Genomic DNA, 16,784 nt, shown 5'->3' with positions numbered 1-16,784 from the left:
AGGTCGTGACGTGTTTCTGGCGTTTTACTCCAGACAGCAACATGGAACTGGAGTTGAGCGCCAATTTACGTCATCAATTCTCGAATAAAGTATGGACTATCATATATTTCTGGAAAGCTCTGGATGTCTACTTTCCAACGCCGTTGAGAGAGCGCCATTTGGAGTTCTGTAGCTCCAGAAAATCCATTTCGAGTGCAGGAAGGTCAGATTCCAACAGCATCAGCAGTCCTTTGTCAACCTCCTTATCAGAGTTTTGCTCAGGTCCCTCAATTTCAGCCAAAAATTACCTGAAATCACAGAAAAACACACAAACTCATAGTAAAGTCCAGAAATGTGAATTTAACATAAAAACTAATGAAAACATCCCTAAAAGTATCTTGAACTTACTAAAAACTACCTAAAAATAATGCCAAATAGCGTATAAATTATCCGCTCATCAATGGTATTTTTGTAAAAAATTTATTGTGTCTTGGGCTCAATACATTGGACCCGATTTGTGTTTTTTATGTATTTGTGGGCTTGCGAATATAATAACGGTCACCGGATCATTTGTGTTCTACCCTTGGGTAGATTTTTGCTTTTAAGAAGATGAACTTGTTCTTAAAAATTATATAGATAACTCAATCTATTGTCATTATAAATTTTCAGTAATATTACTTTGTTCATGTATATTTATTTATTGTTGTTACACTAAAAAAATGGAATAGAATAACTTACAGGGCCTATAGATAGTACTTAATATCACATAATAATTCGTAACTTCAAGACATTTATGTTTAAAAAGGCATTTGCTCTCATTAACCTGTTCTTGCAAACTGATTTGAAATGTGTATGAAAGTTATTTGGTTGCTAAAAACTCTTATATGAGAGATTGAAGAGAAAGGTTCCTATTATAATATAGCCATGTTCCACCTGCACGTATGACATAACTCTAGAAGAACCCTTATTTCCATATTATCTATACTCTCCGTAGTTATAATACAGCCATGTTATTGTATCTATAGTCCAGGAGATTAAAATTCTCACCATACAATAAATCGTTGTCCACAATACAAAATAATAGCCAATATCCAAATATAATGTCGTTCCCGTTTCATTTTCACTTTAACTGGAGACGACTTCTACTCGCATACCAACGGTGATATCTTCTAAGCAACCTCTGCAACTAATTCTTTAGCATTCTAATAAGACAACACCAACATGGAAATGGTACGTGGATGAGAAAAAGAAAAGCAAAAAATTTGGGAGACTTGCAAGCTTGAACATAATATCTTTGCAATGGAACTATAAAACTACCATACCATAGCATCCACCAGATGCCACAAGAGAACTCATTTGCTCTGTAGTAGATACCAACAATAAATTCATCGAAGGCCCTAGACCAATTACATTCTGCAACTAATAAGTAAGTATCAATACTCTATGTATCTATAACTGTTTAGTGACTACAGAGGGACCTGAAATTCAATTAAAAACTTTGTAGAACAAGGCAATATAAAAATTGAAAACAACTAAGCTTGTGACTAATGCAACGACTTAATGATGTAGCTTACAAACAAAAAGCAACCATACTCCATACACTACAACAGCACTAAGACTCGGTTATAAAGAGTTACCTCTAAAATCCACCTCTCAATTGCCTTGTTACCAAGACTTGTCGAGGCGCCATGGGGTCCGTGATGAGAGAACTTTTGCGTGGTCTAGAATTCAGAATAAGTTCCCGTTGCAAGTATAGCTTCTAAACCAACAAAAGTCCTTTCATACAAACGTTTTGGTTGTCACAAGTAACAAACCCCTAAATAAATTGATAACCGAAGTATTTAAACCTCGGGTCGTCTTCTCAAGAAATTGCAGGGAGGTATGTTCTTATTATTGGTTATGAAAAAGGTAAAATTGGGGGTTTTGGAAATAAGGAAGAAGTATGACAAGTAATTCAAATGACAATTAAAATAAATAAATAACTATAAAATAAACTCTTGGCAAGATATGAGAACTGGAAGGGAGTTATTGGATCTCGAATTAATTCTTGAAGAATTCCAATTTTCAATCAACAATGAGTTTGATAACTCAAGAGTCACCAATCAATCAACCAGAGCCAAAAGGTAGAAAATCTAAATTAAAATCATTTATCTAAAAACATCTCAGTAATGTATATTAAATAAGAAAATCAACTCTAACATGGAAAGTTCATAAGCCAATTGGGCAACACAATTCAGATATAAATGAAAGCATCAGAGTAAATAAAAATAAAAGAGAAAATAAATAAAAAGAACATTGAACCTGAGATGAAGATGAAATATTCCTAATTTCTAAAAATCCTAATCCTAAATCCTAAGAGAGAGAGGAGAGAGCCTCTCTCTCTCTAAAAACTACATCTAAATCGTAAAAAGTGAATTATCAAATCATGTTCATGAATGGATGCATTCTCCCACTTTATAGCCTCTAATCTGTATTTTCTGGGTCGAGAACTGGGTCAGAAACAGCCCAAAATTCGCTGGTTGCGAATTCAAACACGCTGATTTTCGCCACTGCGACGCGGCCGCGTGAATGATGCGTTCGTGTCGCCTATCGTCAGAGAAACTATGGCATATTATATATCAAATCGAAGCCCCGGACATTAGCTTTCCAATGTAACTAGAACCGCGTCGTTTGGACCTTTGTAGCTAAAGTTATAGCCGTTTGAGTGTGAAGAGGTCAGGCTGGACAGCTTAGCAATTTCTCCAACTTCTTGTATACCTTCCACTTTTGCATGCTTCCTTTCTATCCTCTAAGCCATTCCTGCCCTGTAATATCTGAAATCACTTAACACACATATCAAGGCATTTAATGGTAATAAGAGAGGATTAAATATAGGGAACTTAAGGCCAAAGAAGCATGTTTTCAATCAAAGCACATAATTAGGAAGGCAAATGTAAAACCATGCAAATAGTATGAATAAGTAGGTAAAGAGTTGATAAAATCCACTCAATTGAGCACAAGATAAACCATAAAATAGTGGTTTATCAACCTCCCCACACTTAAATAATAGCATGTCCTCATGCTAAGCTCAAGAGAAGCTATAAAGGGTTGAAGAGGAATGGTAGAATGTATGAAATGCAACCTTTCTATATGAATGCAACTACATGCAAAATGTTTCTACCTACTTAGTTAAAAGTAAATAAACTCTTCAAGACAAACATAAATCAGATTTCACTAATTCAAATCATACAATAAAAAACAAGTAAACTTTTAAGAAGATAGCTCATGAAAGCAGGGAACATAGAATTAAGCACTGAACCCTTACTGGTAGTGTATATGCACTCTAATCTCTCAAGTGTATAGGGTAATTCACTCTACTCTTCTCTAATCATGCTTTCTAAACCTTGTTCTTCATCTAATCAATCAACAAAATTTAGTATACCAATGCAAACATCATGAGGTCTTTTCAAGGTTGTAATGGGGCTAAGGTAAGGGTGAGGTCACCTAACATACATACATTCTATATAATTTCTAAAATCATGCCTAGCTACCCATAATTCCCACTTTTATATCACATACTCATGTGTCAATTTTTCTTTTGATTTGTGTCACATATGCATTGATCTTTTATTAACTTAACATTGGGGTAATTTTGTCCCCTTATTTATTTATTTATTTATATTATATTATATATATATATTTTTTTCTTTTTCTCTTTTTTTCTCTTTTTTTTTGAATTATAAAAGCAAACATAACTTATCAATGCACATGGATTCTCCATTATTTTTCTATTTTGGTTTTTCATGAGTAGGTTCCCAAATTCTCAATATTCAAATAATTTAGAAACATGATACATTCCCTTATTAACCCATGTTCCCACAGTTTTCCCACACTTAATTGTTACACAATCCCTATCTTAAGCTAACCAAAGATTCAATTGGGATATTTAATTATTTTTCTGCTTTAAGACTAGTGATGTGGTAAAATACAGAACAAATGGAGATTAAAAGGCTCAAAGTGACTTGACAAGGGTGATTTAAAGGGTAGGCTTATTTGGGATAAGTGAGCTAAAATCAAACAATGGCCTCAATCATATGTAAGCATGTAAATATACTAAATAATGAACATATAGATTGGAACAAAATATAGATTACAATCATAGAGAAGGGAACACACGGGAATAAAATATTTATGGTTAAATAATGTAACCATATAAATAAGCTCAAAGTCTCACAGGTTGTGTGTTCTTTGGCTCAAAAACCATGTTCCAAATACAACTTCAAACAAATTTAAAAAATTTTTCAATTTAAATTAGTGAAATACTATAAAGATTTCTTGAAAAAGAAAATATTACTTCAACCAAGTAGTAACTAAATGTACAAAATCAAATAAATATGCAATCAAACATGCAAATGCAACAACTAACAAGAAAAATAAACCATTGAGATAGAAGAGTGACTAACCCATGGAGATCGGTATCGACCTCCCTACACTTAAAGATTGCACCGTTCTCGGTGCATGCTGAGATGTGTAGGTGGACGGGTTGTTCCAACTGATGCTTTCCTTCAAGGATTTTGCAGATGGACTTGTTTGTCCCCTTTTAGAAGTTTCTCCCTTTTTCCATATTCGGTGGCTAGCCTGGAAGAAGAGAAAAAGAAGAACAGTAATACCCAGAAGTAAAGATAAGAAAATAAATGAAGTATGGGTGGGTTAATGCCAAATAATGAGGGTCTCAATTACATGGTAGCTACAACATGCAAGTGAGAAAACAATAGAAGTCATGGCATGCCAGTGGTACAAAATGTACAATAATGGGGAAGAGAGTGGAGGAGGAGAGATAATATAAATTCATGTCAATACAAAAGTAATACAAAGAAAAAAAGATTGGCATTGATAATATTACCTAACCAGAATAACACAAGTCACTAAGCACCCAAAATAGTTCAAGAGAAGATGCACAGTTAAATAAGAAAATCAAACACCAAAGGAAAAATAATGAATTTAGAAAAGAAAACAAAAATTATGCACAAAATGAAGATGCAATGAATGAAATATGTAAATAAATTAAGTAAAATAAAATAAGAGATAAGAAGAATGAGAAGGGAAAGAAGGGAAGAAGAAGTAAGTAAGAAAGGAGGGAGGAAAAATTAGGATTGGGGAAGAAAAGATAAGATATTTGGCAAATTAGGATAAGCTGTGCGGCGCAAGCGACGCGATTGCGTGGGGCACGCGGTCGCACGACTTGCGGTGATACTGATTGACGCAGTCGCATCGGTCACGCGGTCGCGTGACACAATTCATGCTACTGGCGCGAGGGCAGCCTCGCGCTCGCACAACTCTCTGTTCAAATTATTATTAGTGCCAAATTTTAAGTGACGCGATCACATGGGGCATGCGATCGCGTGAGTGGGCTTTAGAAGAATGTGACGCGGTCGCGTGGGTCACGCGGCCGCGTGGGTAGAATTGTGCGTTCAGCACCAATCCAGCACCACTCTAGCACAATAATTGGTTGTGCACCCTTTTACGTCGAAATCCAGGGCACGCAGTCGCGTGAGGCACGCGGTCGTGTGGGAGGCCATTATTCCCATATGACGCGGTCGCGTGGGACGATTTGTGCCATTGGCACACCTCCAGCCACGCTCTCATGTGACTCTCTGTTCATTTTATTATTCTCTTCCACACATGCAACGCGGACGCGTCAATGAGGTGGTCGCGTCGCATGAAATTTTTTTTTTTGTAAAATGCAGAATGAAATGCTTAATGTGAATGCTATGCATGATTCCAGGTTCAATAAAATAAAATAAAATTCAAAAACAAACAAAACTAAATAAAATTAAAATTGAAAAAGGAACGATCATACCATGGTGGGTTGTCTCCCACCTAGCACTTTTAGTTAAAGTCCTTAAGTTGGACATTTGGTGAGCTCCCTGTTATGGTGGCTTGTGCTTGAACTCATCCAAGAATCTCCACCAATGTTTGTGATTCCAGTAACCTCCGGGGTCCCAAACTAAGCATGTAAAGCCTTAAGAAGCTTCAAACAGATTCTTAGGCTCTCGGGGTAACAAGTGTCAGAGCATATCCCAGGATCCCAAATCTTGCTTTTACACCCATCCTTGTTGGGATCTATATTTTTCCAACTAGGTGATAAGTAATTTGAATTCTCACTGCAGCCACCAAACAGCTTCCTAGACCCATTCAGTTGAGCTTTACACCAACCTTTGCGTTTAAACTTATAGCTTTCAACCATGATGAACCTTGCAGGACAATTCTTACCACTGGCCATCTTCCTCTTACTCTTAATGTTACAAAGAGTTCTAAGTTGACCATCCGTCTCCAGTAGCCCATATTCAAGTGGAATTAGAAAGCTAAGGGATATGAATTTTACCCACTTGAATGTTGTGAAGGATGATGGCAACTTAGGGGGAGGTATTTTTAATGAAATTGCAAGCTCCACTCCCTCGTGCTCTTCTCTGATAATTACCGCCTCTTTGCAAGCTTCTTCAATTTCAACCTCTTCCTCTTGGTAGCTTTCTTCCAATTCAATCTCCTCTTCATTGCTTTCCAAGGGCATGGGAGGTTGTGCTCCTTCTTCTTGAATTTCCATCTCTTGATCAACCTCTTCCAAGTCTTCAACTGTGATATGCCTTGGAGGTTGTACACCCTCCTCAGCATCAATTTCAAACGTCTTGGAAGGGGGTTCTATGACTAGACTTTCCCATGGAGGTTCTGCATCTCCTAAATATTCAACCACTTCTTCTTCTTCAATAATTCCGGCTTCCTCCACTTGTTCCAGTATAAAGTCATGCTCCGTACCGTTCACTGGAGTTTCTAGTATCTCCTTCATGGTACGTTCTTCATTAGATTGTCCACATGAAGCCATGGGGGTTCCTTGAGTGTCCGAACATTGGAAATCTAATTGATTTATCGCTTACTCCAATTGACGAATGGTTGCCTGAAATCGATCCACTGTTTCCTTGAAACGATCCTTTGTCTCTTGATGCACTCGACTTACATAAATAGGATCATAGTGCTCTTGGATTGATGGATATGGAGATGGTGAATATTGAAGTGGTGGTTCTTGTGAGTAATTGGGTTGGAATTGGGGTGGTTCTATATATGGTTTATATGGCTCATAAGGTGGTTAGTATGGTGGTTGAGGGTTACGGTCATATGGAGGTGAATGGCAGAAAGGGGCTTGTGAGTTTGGTGGTCCAAAGTTATGTTGAGGAGGGGGTTCATAGGCATATGGTGGTGGTTGTTGATAATCAAAAGAGCGCTCACCATAGCCATTGCCTTGATATGCATCACAGAATGGTTGTTGATAGTCCATTGGAGGTGGTTGTTGCCATGAGGGTTGATTAAATCCTTGTGGCTCCTCCCATCTTTGATTGCTTAGACCTTGATGCATAGTCCTGTTCTAGCTTCCATTCCTTGCAACAAAATTAGAACCAAACTCAAAGCGAGAGGGGTGAGAATTCATAATAGATACCAAAAATAAGAGGGAAGAGAGAAAACAAATAAACAAGTAAAAGTTTTTTTTAACTATTTACAATGACCAATAATAAGGCACACGTTTGCAATTCCCCGGCAACGACGCCATTTTGATGAGATGACTTTTGCGTGGTCTAGAATTCAGAATAAATTCCCGTTGCAAATATAGCTTCTAAACCAACAAAAGTCCTTTCATACAAACGTTTTGGTTGTCACAAGTAACAAACCCCTAAATAAATTGATAACCGAAGTATTTAAACCTCGGTTCGTCTTTTCAAGGAATTGCAGGGAGGTATGTTCTTATTATTGGCTATGAAAAAGGTAAAATTGGGGGTTTTGGAAATAAGGAAGAAGTATGACAAGTAATTCAAATGACAATTAAAATAAATAAATAACTATAAAATAAACTCTTGGCAAGATATGAGAACTGGAAGTCCTATCCTAGTTATCCTTATCAATTGTGATGAGAATTGGATTTTTCTCCCACTTTGTTAACCTCTAACTATGAAGGTAAGTTAAGTGAATGAATTAATTCGAATCCTTAAGTCCCAGTCTTTCCTTGGGAAAAGTTGGAGTTATTGGATCTCGAATTAATTCTTGAAGAATTCCAATTTTCAATCAACAATGAGTTTGATAACTCAAGAGTCACCAATCAATCAACCAAAGCCAAAAGGTAGAAAATCTAAATTAAAATCATTTATCTGAAAATATCTTAGTAATGTATATTAAATAAGAAAATCAATCCTAACGTGGAAAGTTCATAAGCCAATTGGGCAACACAATTCAGATACAAATGAAAGCATCAGAGTAAATAAAAATAAAAGAGAAAATAAATAAAAAGAACATTGAACCTGAGATGAAGATGAAATATTCCTAATTTCTAAAAATCCTAATCCTAAATCCTAAGAGAGAGAGAGGAGAGAGCCTCTCTCTCTAAAAACTACATCTAAATCCTAAAAAGTGAATTATCAAATCATGTTCATGAATGGATGCATTCCCCCACTTTATAGCCTCTAATCTGTGTTTTCTGGGTCGAGAACTAGGTCAGAAACAGCCCAGAATTCGCTGGTTGCGAATTCAAACACGCTGATTTTCACCACTGCGATGCGGCCACGTAGATGACGCGTTTGCGTCGCCTATCGTCAGAGCAACTATGGCATATTATATATTAAATCGAAGCCCCGGATGTTAGCTTTCCAACGCAACTGGAACCGCATCATTTGGACCTTTGTAGCTAAAGTTATAGCCGTTTGAGTGCGAAGAGGTCAGACTGGACAGCTTAGCAATTTCTCCAACTTCTTGTATACCTTCCACTTTTGCATGCTTCCTTTCTATCCTCTAAGCCATTCCTGCCCTGTAATCTCTGAAATTACTTAACACACATATCAAGGCATCTAATGGTAATAAGAGAGGATTAAATATAGGGAACTTAAGGCCAAAGAAGCATGTTTTCAATCAAAGCACATAATTAGGAAGGCAAATGTAAAACTATGCAAATAGTATGAATAAGTGGGTAAAGAGTTGATAAAATCCACTCAATTGAGCACAAGATAAACCATAAAATAGTGGTTTATTAGTCCGCTATGAATCACACTTGGAACGAAAGAAGGAGAATGGCACGGGACGGATGACATTGGTCCACAGGAAGGTGTTGCATAAAAATGGTCTATGCGTTACCCGCCCAAGAATATATTGCCTCCACCTCCGGAAGGTGCGAACCGTGACACGCTCGATTGAGTAGGGGGTCATGGCTAATGATGCACCTTGTTGGCTACGCTAGATGTGACCTTCGGTTCCTAAAAACCAAAACACGATTACCCAAAACCACAAACAATGAATGCTGAATCATTCCTAACAACATTTTAAAAAAAATAATGTAATGCAACCTACATCTGAATTTTTCTCTACTCGTAAGAACACATCTAATACAGTTTTTGAAAGCAATAAAAGATATAGTTGTAGTAGTCACCTCTTCGAAGTGGCCCTCCCTGCGTAATGACGTGGTTTATTTTGTGGATTTTACATTGGCGAATGAAGACTCAGCGAAAGCTGATGATGGTGCTTTTGATCCCGTTGGTACAGCCTTCGCATCGTGGCTTGCACATAATCTTCTTGTATGTCCGGGGACCCCACACTTAGTGCAACAATGCCTCTTTGGTTTAGGCTCCTCCTCTGAGGCACATAAATTGGTTTTTTCTCGCTTTGGTGCACCCTTTGTAGCTGCCATCGTAGGGTCTTTGACCGCACAGTTGTTGGGCAAAACCTTGTTACCATCCTTTTTCACACAGCGCTGTTGCAATATATCAACCAGGTTTGATATAGCATCCTGTGCAAGCGCAAAATCTTCAACCTCTTTGCAACCAAGTGTAACAACATGGGATAAAGTTGAGTATAGTGCATTATATCGAAGCAGTCTTGCCTGTTCCCTTGAATCATTCTCCATTTTCAACGTTGTACAATCTTTTGCAATCTTACACCAGCGCCTAAGGACAAGTGTTTCAGGAATTTCCTCCATACCCTCGTACTTCATGACACAAAATATATGGGAACACGGTATAACATAACTATCCGACATCTTACACTCACACTCAATCTTACGGTCATTCGGATCATACAAAACCTTGAATACACGATCTGGTCTACCCATTTTACTAAAGCTATACACGATGGTCATGCTGATGCTCTCCCTTCCCTGAAACAATAGTGTTGCGACACCCTTGATTTGCTTTTTAACCTCCCTAAAAACAGCTCTTGTATACAGCTTCGACGTAGACAACTCTATTGCATCTAATCCAGTATTTAACACGGGTGTGTAATAAATGGAGTAAAATTGTGCAGTAACCTCATTGTTCTGATAATCTTTCACGACCCTATCCAAGCTGTGAACAAGTTCAAGAATGCTATCCGTTGACTTTAGGAACGCTTTAATGAAAGAATTGATTCCTTCACATCTTGACGTCGTCCTATATCCGGCACAAAAGGTCCCCCTCAGATAGGCCGTTGCCTAACTCTCTTTAATGTCATATGTCGATTGCACCCATGTATTTTGGCCTAGACTGAGAGACACGATTGAGGTCCTCCAATATCTCTCAAACTCGTCAAAATCAAAGTTTGCATAGATAACCTTCTTGAATACTTTCCAAAATTTAGCTTCCTTTACCCGTTGGACACAATTTTTCTCCAGATGCCATGCACATAGTCTGTGCATGGCTGAAGGCATCACCTCCGCAATGGCAGCGCGCATTGCCTTTTTCCCATCCGTCACAACAAGGTTCGGTGTTCTTTGACCCATAACATCCAAAAGGTTTAGCGGAACCCATCTGTAAGTGCGGACCTCCTCATCCTAAAGCAAGGCAAATCCAAAGATGCAAGTTTGCCTGTGATGATTTGTTCCAAAGAAAACCACTAGAGGTTTATTGTACTTATTCCCACGGTACGTCGCGTCAAATGCAAGGACATCACCAAACAACTCATAATCGGATTTCATGATACCATCCACCCAATATAAGTTACCCAACCAATTATCTATAGTCGTTGTGTATCTAGCGACTGACATCAGGTCCGCATTTGCCTTCCCCTCCAAGTAGCTTATAATTGCAGCTGCATCCCCATCCAAGATTCGTGCTCGCCGTTAACTGTGAACATAGTTGTACAAATCCCTTTTTGAAAATCGAAGCATGTTGTAGCCACCCGATTGGCCTGCCATGTAAGCCATTATCTTCGGGGTAGGGATTTTGAATTGCTTCATGCTATTCACTTGAGCCTTATCCCCGTCGCTCATTTTTCGGTGACTTGGCAACAGGTTGCAAACTGCGGTCGGGGCCATGTTGTGGTTGTGTTCATCAATAATCTTTCGCACTCTCCACACATTATCATGGACATCATAGTATATTTTTAATTTTGCTTTGCAGTTCGTGCGACTCTCTAGCCGCTCCTCCCTTACTCGTTCTGGCCGATCATAATGCTTGTCACTCCTCGTGCCCTGACGATGACAGAAGATGTCCCGCCTCACCAAAACACCATCAACCCGTCCCACATCCCCCTTGCAAACACCAAAACCCCTTGTCCAGGCAAACCCCTTGTAAGCATTGTAAGCCTCCTCCTCAGAAGTGAAAACTGTACGTAAGAAGTCCTCAGTGGTAACTAAGACAGGAACATTGCCGTGAACACCCCCTGTGAACGATGCGATTCTTTGTTCGATTCCGAGTGACTGGTTCCCATGCCAAATAAGCTAGTACTATCATCATCATCAGAGGACCCTGAAGAACCACATACACCCAACGACATCTCAGATGACTCTTCATCATTATCGCTTGAGTAAAGGTCGAAATCCATTTGGCTTGAAACTATAAAACCAACATATATAAAAGGAAATAAACAAAGCTGAGTAGCAATCATGAACTTATAAATAAAATTAGCATTAATAGAAACAGTGAAAACATAGAGAAAACATTAAATATGCACTAATGAATGGGATATCAAATGCCACTAGCCTTCTGATCATACCATTTAGAATTCTAGATTAAAAATATAGTCTTAAGATACGAGGAAATGGTTTTCACGAACTCCAATTTAATAATATGAGTCATAGCCATCAATATCCATGTCAATCGAAGTTAATTCCACACAACTGAATCTCTCAAAAAAACTGACATCACCACAAATATCACAAAGTTGAATCTGCATACAAATGCAAACATATCATCAATGAATGAATAACAACTAATATTATAACCTAGAGAAGTAAGAAGCTACGGAATGCAAAAGCTGAGTATTGTTAAATTCAGTTTTAACAGCTTGCGCTTAATAATAAAAATTGTAACTTCCAGCAACCAATTTACTTTAAAGAAAAGAATATCGTTAACTAACTGAGAAGTACAAATCAAGAAAATTTTAAAAATAATTACGGTGAAGAAACACAAAAAAATAAGAGGTCCTTGAGGTGTAACTTTTACGAACAGCCAATGCATGAGGCTCCCACTTGGCACACATCTACAATGTTGTTGGAGAACACAATTTTTTGAAAGAAATGGTGGTACATAGTTGCACACAATATACACATATTTTGTCTCTTCAGGTTGTTCAAACACAAATTTTTTATGTTGAACACAAATTTTTTATCTATTTTTACCTTTAATAATTTATCAATTCTCCAAATCTACCCTCCTTCCCCTAACCGTTCCCTTTTTCTCCTTCACTCTCTCCAAGAGGCTGTCTTTTGCTTCTCTCCCATGACAACAACTCTCTCTCTTCCTCCCTCCATCCCTCTCTTCCCTATTTTTTTCATAATAATCTATATCTGGGTTATGTTACTTTTATATTTGAGTTGTTGAAAATATCGATAGTGACTGTGTCAATCTTTAAAAGTAAAGTAACAAATTGAAGTGGGGATAGTGCATGTGGTGTTACTGTAATATGGTATTCATGATGGAAAAAGAAGAATGATATTCATATTTTAATTTAATTGTGATTTGTGTCTTGTGTTATGTATTATTACCAAACAAACAAACAAAAATTATATGTATTCAAATGTCTAAGTCTATTTAAATATAATGTCTATGTCTTATTTTCTTTCACCCATTAACCAAACAATCATATGGAACCCAAGTTCTTGGGTTGCCAAGAGATGCCAAACCCTTAGAACCTTGTAACAAAAAAATAACTATATACTAATATTTAGTACTAGTAAAAGCCATCTAATAATCATGGAGTTTTAAAGGACAAGAAGAACACGTATATGTTATGAATTATAAAATAGTAATTTTCATTGAGAACAATTGGAATGGAATTCAAGATACAAGACAATTGGTGGAGCTTTTCTTATTCAGTGAAGCCAAAACATAATCAGAAGATGGACATGGAATATGTTATCTTGACATGAAATCAAACTGGTGGTTGATATTGTTATGGAAATTTTTTTTCTGAAAAGAATTATTAACTAGCACACAAGCAAAATATAATAGGCACAATGTTGTTTCTAATCAGATTATATGTTTGCAAGTGATAAATGGCAACAAGACACTCAGGATTTTTGAGAATATTGGGAAGAAATAGTGTGAAAAAGCGGCCAAATGCAATGAAAATGGGAACGCTTTAATATAAATCAATTACATTTCACTCCATTGGATTTCTACTTATTTAACTTTAGCCCTAACCATATAGTTCAAAGGGGCGAGATGCATTTTTCTAAAGTCCAATTAATTTGAGATGTGTTCTAGTTAGCTCGATAGATTGGCATGTGAAATCTATCAATTTATATACTTCGAATTGCATGTTTTTTAAATTCTAACTGAAAGTGCAAAAGTTCAACAATTCAATGGGAGATCAAGAAGCATATTTACAATGAATTTTCCTTTCACATATCCAATAATTTTCCTTTCACATCACGCCCGTTCTAGGAAAGAGTATTAATGAATTTCTGTATAAGAATTCTATACCAATAGCTAATCTATTTCAACAAAAATGGTGTGTAGTTAATTTACAACGCAAACACGAAAAACATAATTATAGCATCATGCCTTATGCAACAGATAACAGTGCACTTTCTTATGTGAATTTGTAATGCAATGAGAAATAAAGAGAATACTAGTGATTGTGGATAGCCGATGAGAAATCAAAGCAGAAGGAGATAATGACTGCGAGTTTTGTCCAAGCCTCCGGAGCCAAGAGCTCGATTATAGTTTTGCTACTTTGGGATGACGCAGTTACAGCAAAGAAGCTTCTGCTCACCGCGTCTCAACGCAATCTAGCCCACCTTTACCTGTTCTGCTCAGAGAAGCCCCCTGTGTCTACTACCATCGAGTGCACTCCTGTGGTAATCCGTCGAGTTGGTCATGACGGTGCAAAATCCTCTCACCATTACTCACACTCTCACAGGTAGGTTGAAGATCCGGTGCTAGTAGCTCAATTGCAGTTGTTCCAAGTCTTCTTTCCTAACACTATCAATGGATTTCTTAACCCTACCCAGCCCCAACACCCACCCATCCCGATACCAGATCCACTACTGATTCTATCCTTCAAAAAAGTCTTGCCAGCCCATAAATACAAATAGAGTTACTTCCCTAAAAATTGCCAAGCCGAGCCACAATGGAAGGTGTAAGTGCCGCTGTCTGTAAGCCTCAGCCTGCATCTAGGAGATTATCCCAGAAGGGACATGCGTCGCTAGATCCCCAATAGTAAAAGAATCTCTGTAAAACAACATCTATACCATAGTGTGCACCTTATATATATTGTCTTTACTAAGACATTTAGTGTAAAATATCTTTTAGAATCGATAACTCATTTAATTTTAATATATTGGTTAAATATCTTAATATATAAAGATTGAAGAGAAATAATTTGAGTGTGCTGTGTCAAGCACTGGATGATAGTATAAAATGAATCAATATATCTATAACAATATATAATAGCAATAAATGAGTTTAGTTTAATACTCACTACGTCTTCTATAATACTGTATTGGTTCTCTTTTCTTGTCTTCTCCATCTTTAAAACCCGACAGTTATGGCAAGCACGAGCAACGCAGCTGGGAACTCGAACAATCCACAATCATTTGGAAGCATCATGAGGAGAATAAATAGAAACAGAGAATCGCATTTGCCAGAATAGTGTGATTATAGGTCGAGACCAGTGCTGCGGTGGTCAGGGACGGATTCTAATCCAGAAAGACCGTTCTTGGGTTGCCCAAACTACAATGTAAGTATTATTGTTGTTGATTGCTGTATTTATGGATATAAAATTTGCTGATTCAATTTTCTTGGATGTGCAGACTATGGGTAAGAAATGGTGTGGACTATTTTTGTGGGTTGATAAAGTTTTGGAAAAAGATGTCATAGCATGTGATGATAGAACAAGGCATTTAGTTGATAATGAAGAATGGAAGATGAAGATTACTTGAAATTTGGTAGATTAGAGGCTGAAATTAGGGTTCTAAAAATGGAGGGAAGGGGATTTTGATGTTTGTGTTCATGTTGTTGATTGTAGTTGGTGTTCTTGTATTAAAGTTGGATAGACAACAGGGTCAACTGTATCTAGCAAAAAACAAATGTTATATGCATATGTTATTCATGTACTTATTCATGTCCTTTTGTTTGAAAGAAATACAAATTAAAGTATTTGATTATATGTATACTTCTGTTCCTGCACTTTTGTTCAATGAAATGGAAATGGACAAAGTTTGAATTACTCTTAATTCTGTAACAGAGGACAAAATATAACAAAAAAGCTGACAAAACTCAATTCAAGAAAATGATAATTGATATTGGTAATGTTTCATTTAAAAAATTCATTATAGAGTCAAAACACCAAGTATATTAAAGTTGTTAACATATTGACCTCATAAGTTTCAAATACTAAAATTCCTAACACTAGGACAATGTTTAAGAAAGCATACATAGTAAACAAAACTTTAGCAAAATAGATATACAAAGACACCATGTGTCCCTAAACATAATCATCCTAATCTTCATTTTTTGTGTCTGGGTGCCTTGAATCTAGGGTTGGGCACAAACTTCATAAAGTTTGCAAGTCTTGTAGCAGTCCCCTGTGTTGCACCTTGCATAGGGTTAGGTGGGGATTCCTTGCTGGTTAACTGCTTCCTGGTGGGGTAGCAGCAGGTGGGGTGGTTGCTGGTGGATTGCTACTCCCTAAAGCTATTTTTCATGATGTTTGGAGAACTTTCTTTTTAGAGGGAGCTTTGGTGGCCTAACCGGTGAGGGTAAAACCTATTAGCAAAAATATGTAAGATAGTTAGTAAACTAGGTAAGGATATGAATATAATAAATTCAAAGTCATCTAAGTTTGTGAACCTGTTGAGAGTCATCAGTTGCTGACAAGGGTGGTTGACTTAGTTCAAGATTGATTTTAGTTGGGGCTTGTAGGACAAGGGCAGCAGAGTTGGCCTGACCTTTACCACCATTAGCAGCAGTGGGTTGTGCAGCGGCAGCCTCTGCAGCAGCAGCTCTCTTTGGACAATTTCTTTTGGTGTGTCTTGCTTTGCCACAATAACGACATCGACCTTTTTTATAAATTCTTTTCATCTTGGTCTTCTGCTTCTTACTCCTATTTGGCTCCTCATCTGCATCCTTTCTTCTTTTTTTCTTAAGTGGTCCTGGCTTGTTTCTAAATTTTGGTGCTTGTGGTCTATTATATGGTGACTTTTCTCATAGTGCTAGACCTGGAATTAGATTGAATGGAAGGCATATGTGTTATTATATGCTTCCATGGTCAACTACTCATGACAAAACTCCTCCGGTCTCTTACCAGCCCTTGCTAGTGCAGGACACGCATGCACACATGGCATCCCTAAACAGCATTCACATAACAACAAAGACAAC

The 16,784-nt window shown here is 37.4% G+C and overlaps 1 protein-coding gene across 1 annotated transcript; it reads right to left on the bottom strand.

The window, feature by feature from the left end:
* Positions 1-9,454: 9,454 nt before the first annotated feature.
* Positions 9,455-16,487, bottom strand: LOC107478967 (protein FAR1-RELATED SEQUENCE 5-like). Its single transcript, XM_016099123.1, has 6 exons — positions 16,257-16,487; positions 12,042-12,129; positions 11,661-11,795; positions 11,093-11,565; positions 10,545-10,792; positions 9,455-10,328 (listed from the first exon to the last, which is right to left on the bottom strand). Exons 1-6 carry the CDS (start codon positions 16,485-16,487, stop codon positions 9,455-9,457), a joined length of 2,049 nt encoding a protein of 682 aa, XP_015954609.1.
* Positions 16,488-16,784: the final 297 nt, after the last annotated feature.

The sequence above is a fragment of the Arachis duranensis genome, chromosome 3 (assembly GCF_000817695.3).
Source record: "Arachis duranensis cultivar V14167 chromosome 3, aradu.V14167.gnm2.J7QH, whole genome shotgun sequence".
NCBI classification, from domain to species: Eukaryota; Viridiplantae; Streptophyta; class Magnoliopsida; order Fabales; family Fabaceae; genus Arachis; species Arachis duranensis.
The sequence above is the reverse complement of the archived record's forward strand: the minus strand, read 5'-3'. Positions and strand labels throughout refer to the sequence as shown.

Coding starts and splice junctions, on each gene's coding strand:
- LOC107478967 (XM_016099123.1), bottom strand. CDS start 16,487: ATGAAAAGAATTTATAAAAAAGGTCGATGTCGTTATTGTGGCAAAGCA. Junction 11,796..12,041: donor GATTGACATGGATATTGATG/GCTATGACTCAT, acceptor TTGGTTTTATAG/TTTCAAGCCAAATGGATTTC. Junction 10,329..10,544: donor GCAAACTTTGATTTTGACGA/GTTTGAGAGATA, acceptor ACTTGTTCACAG/CTTGGATAGGGTCGTGAAAG.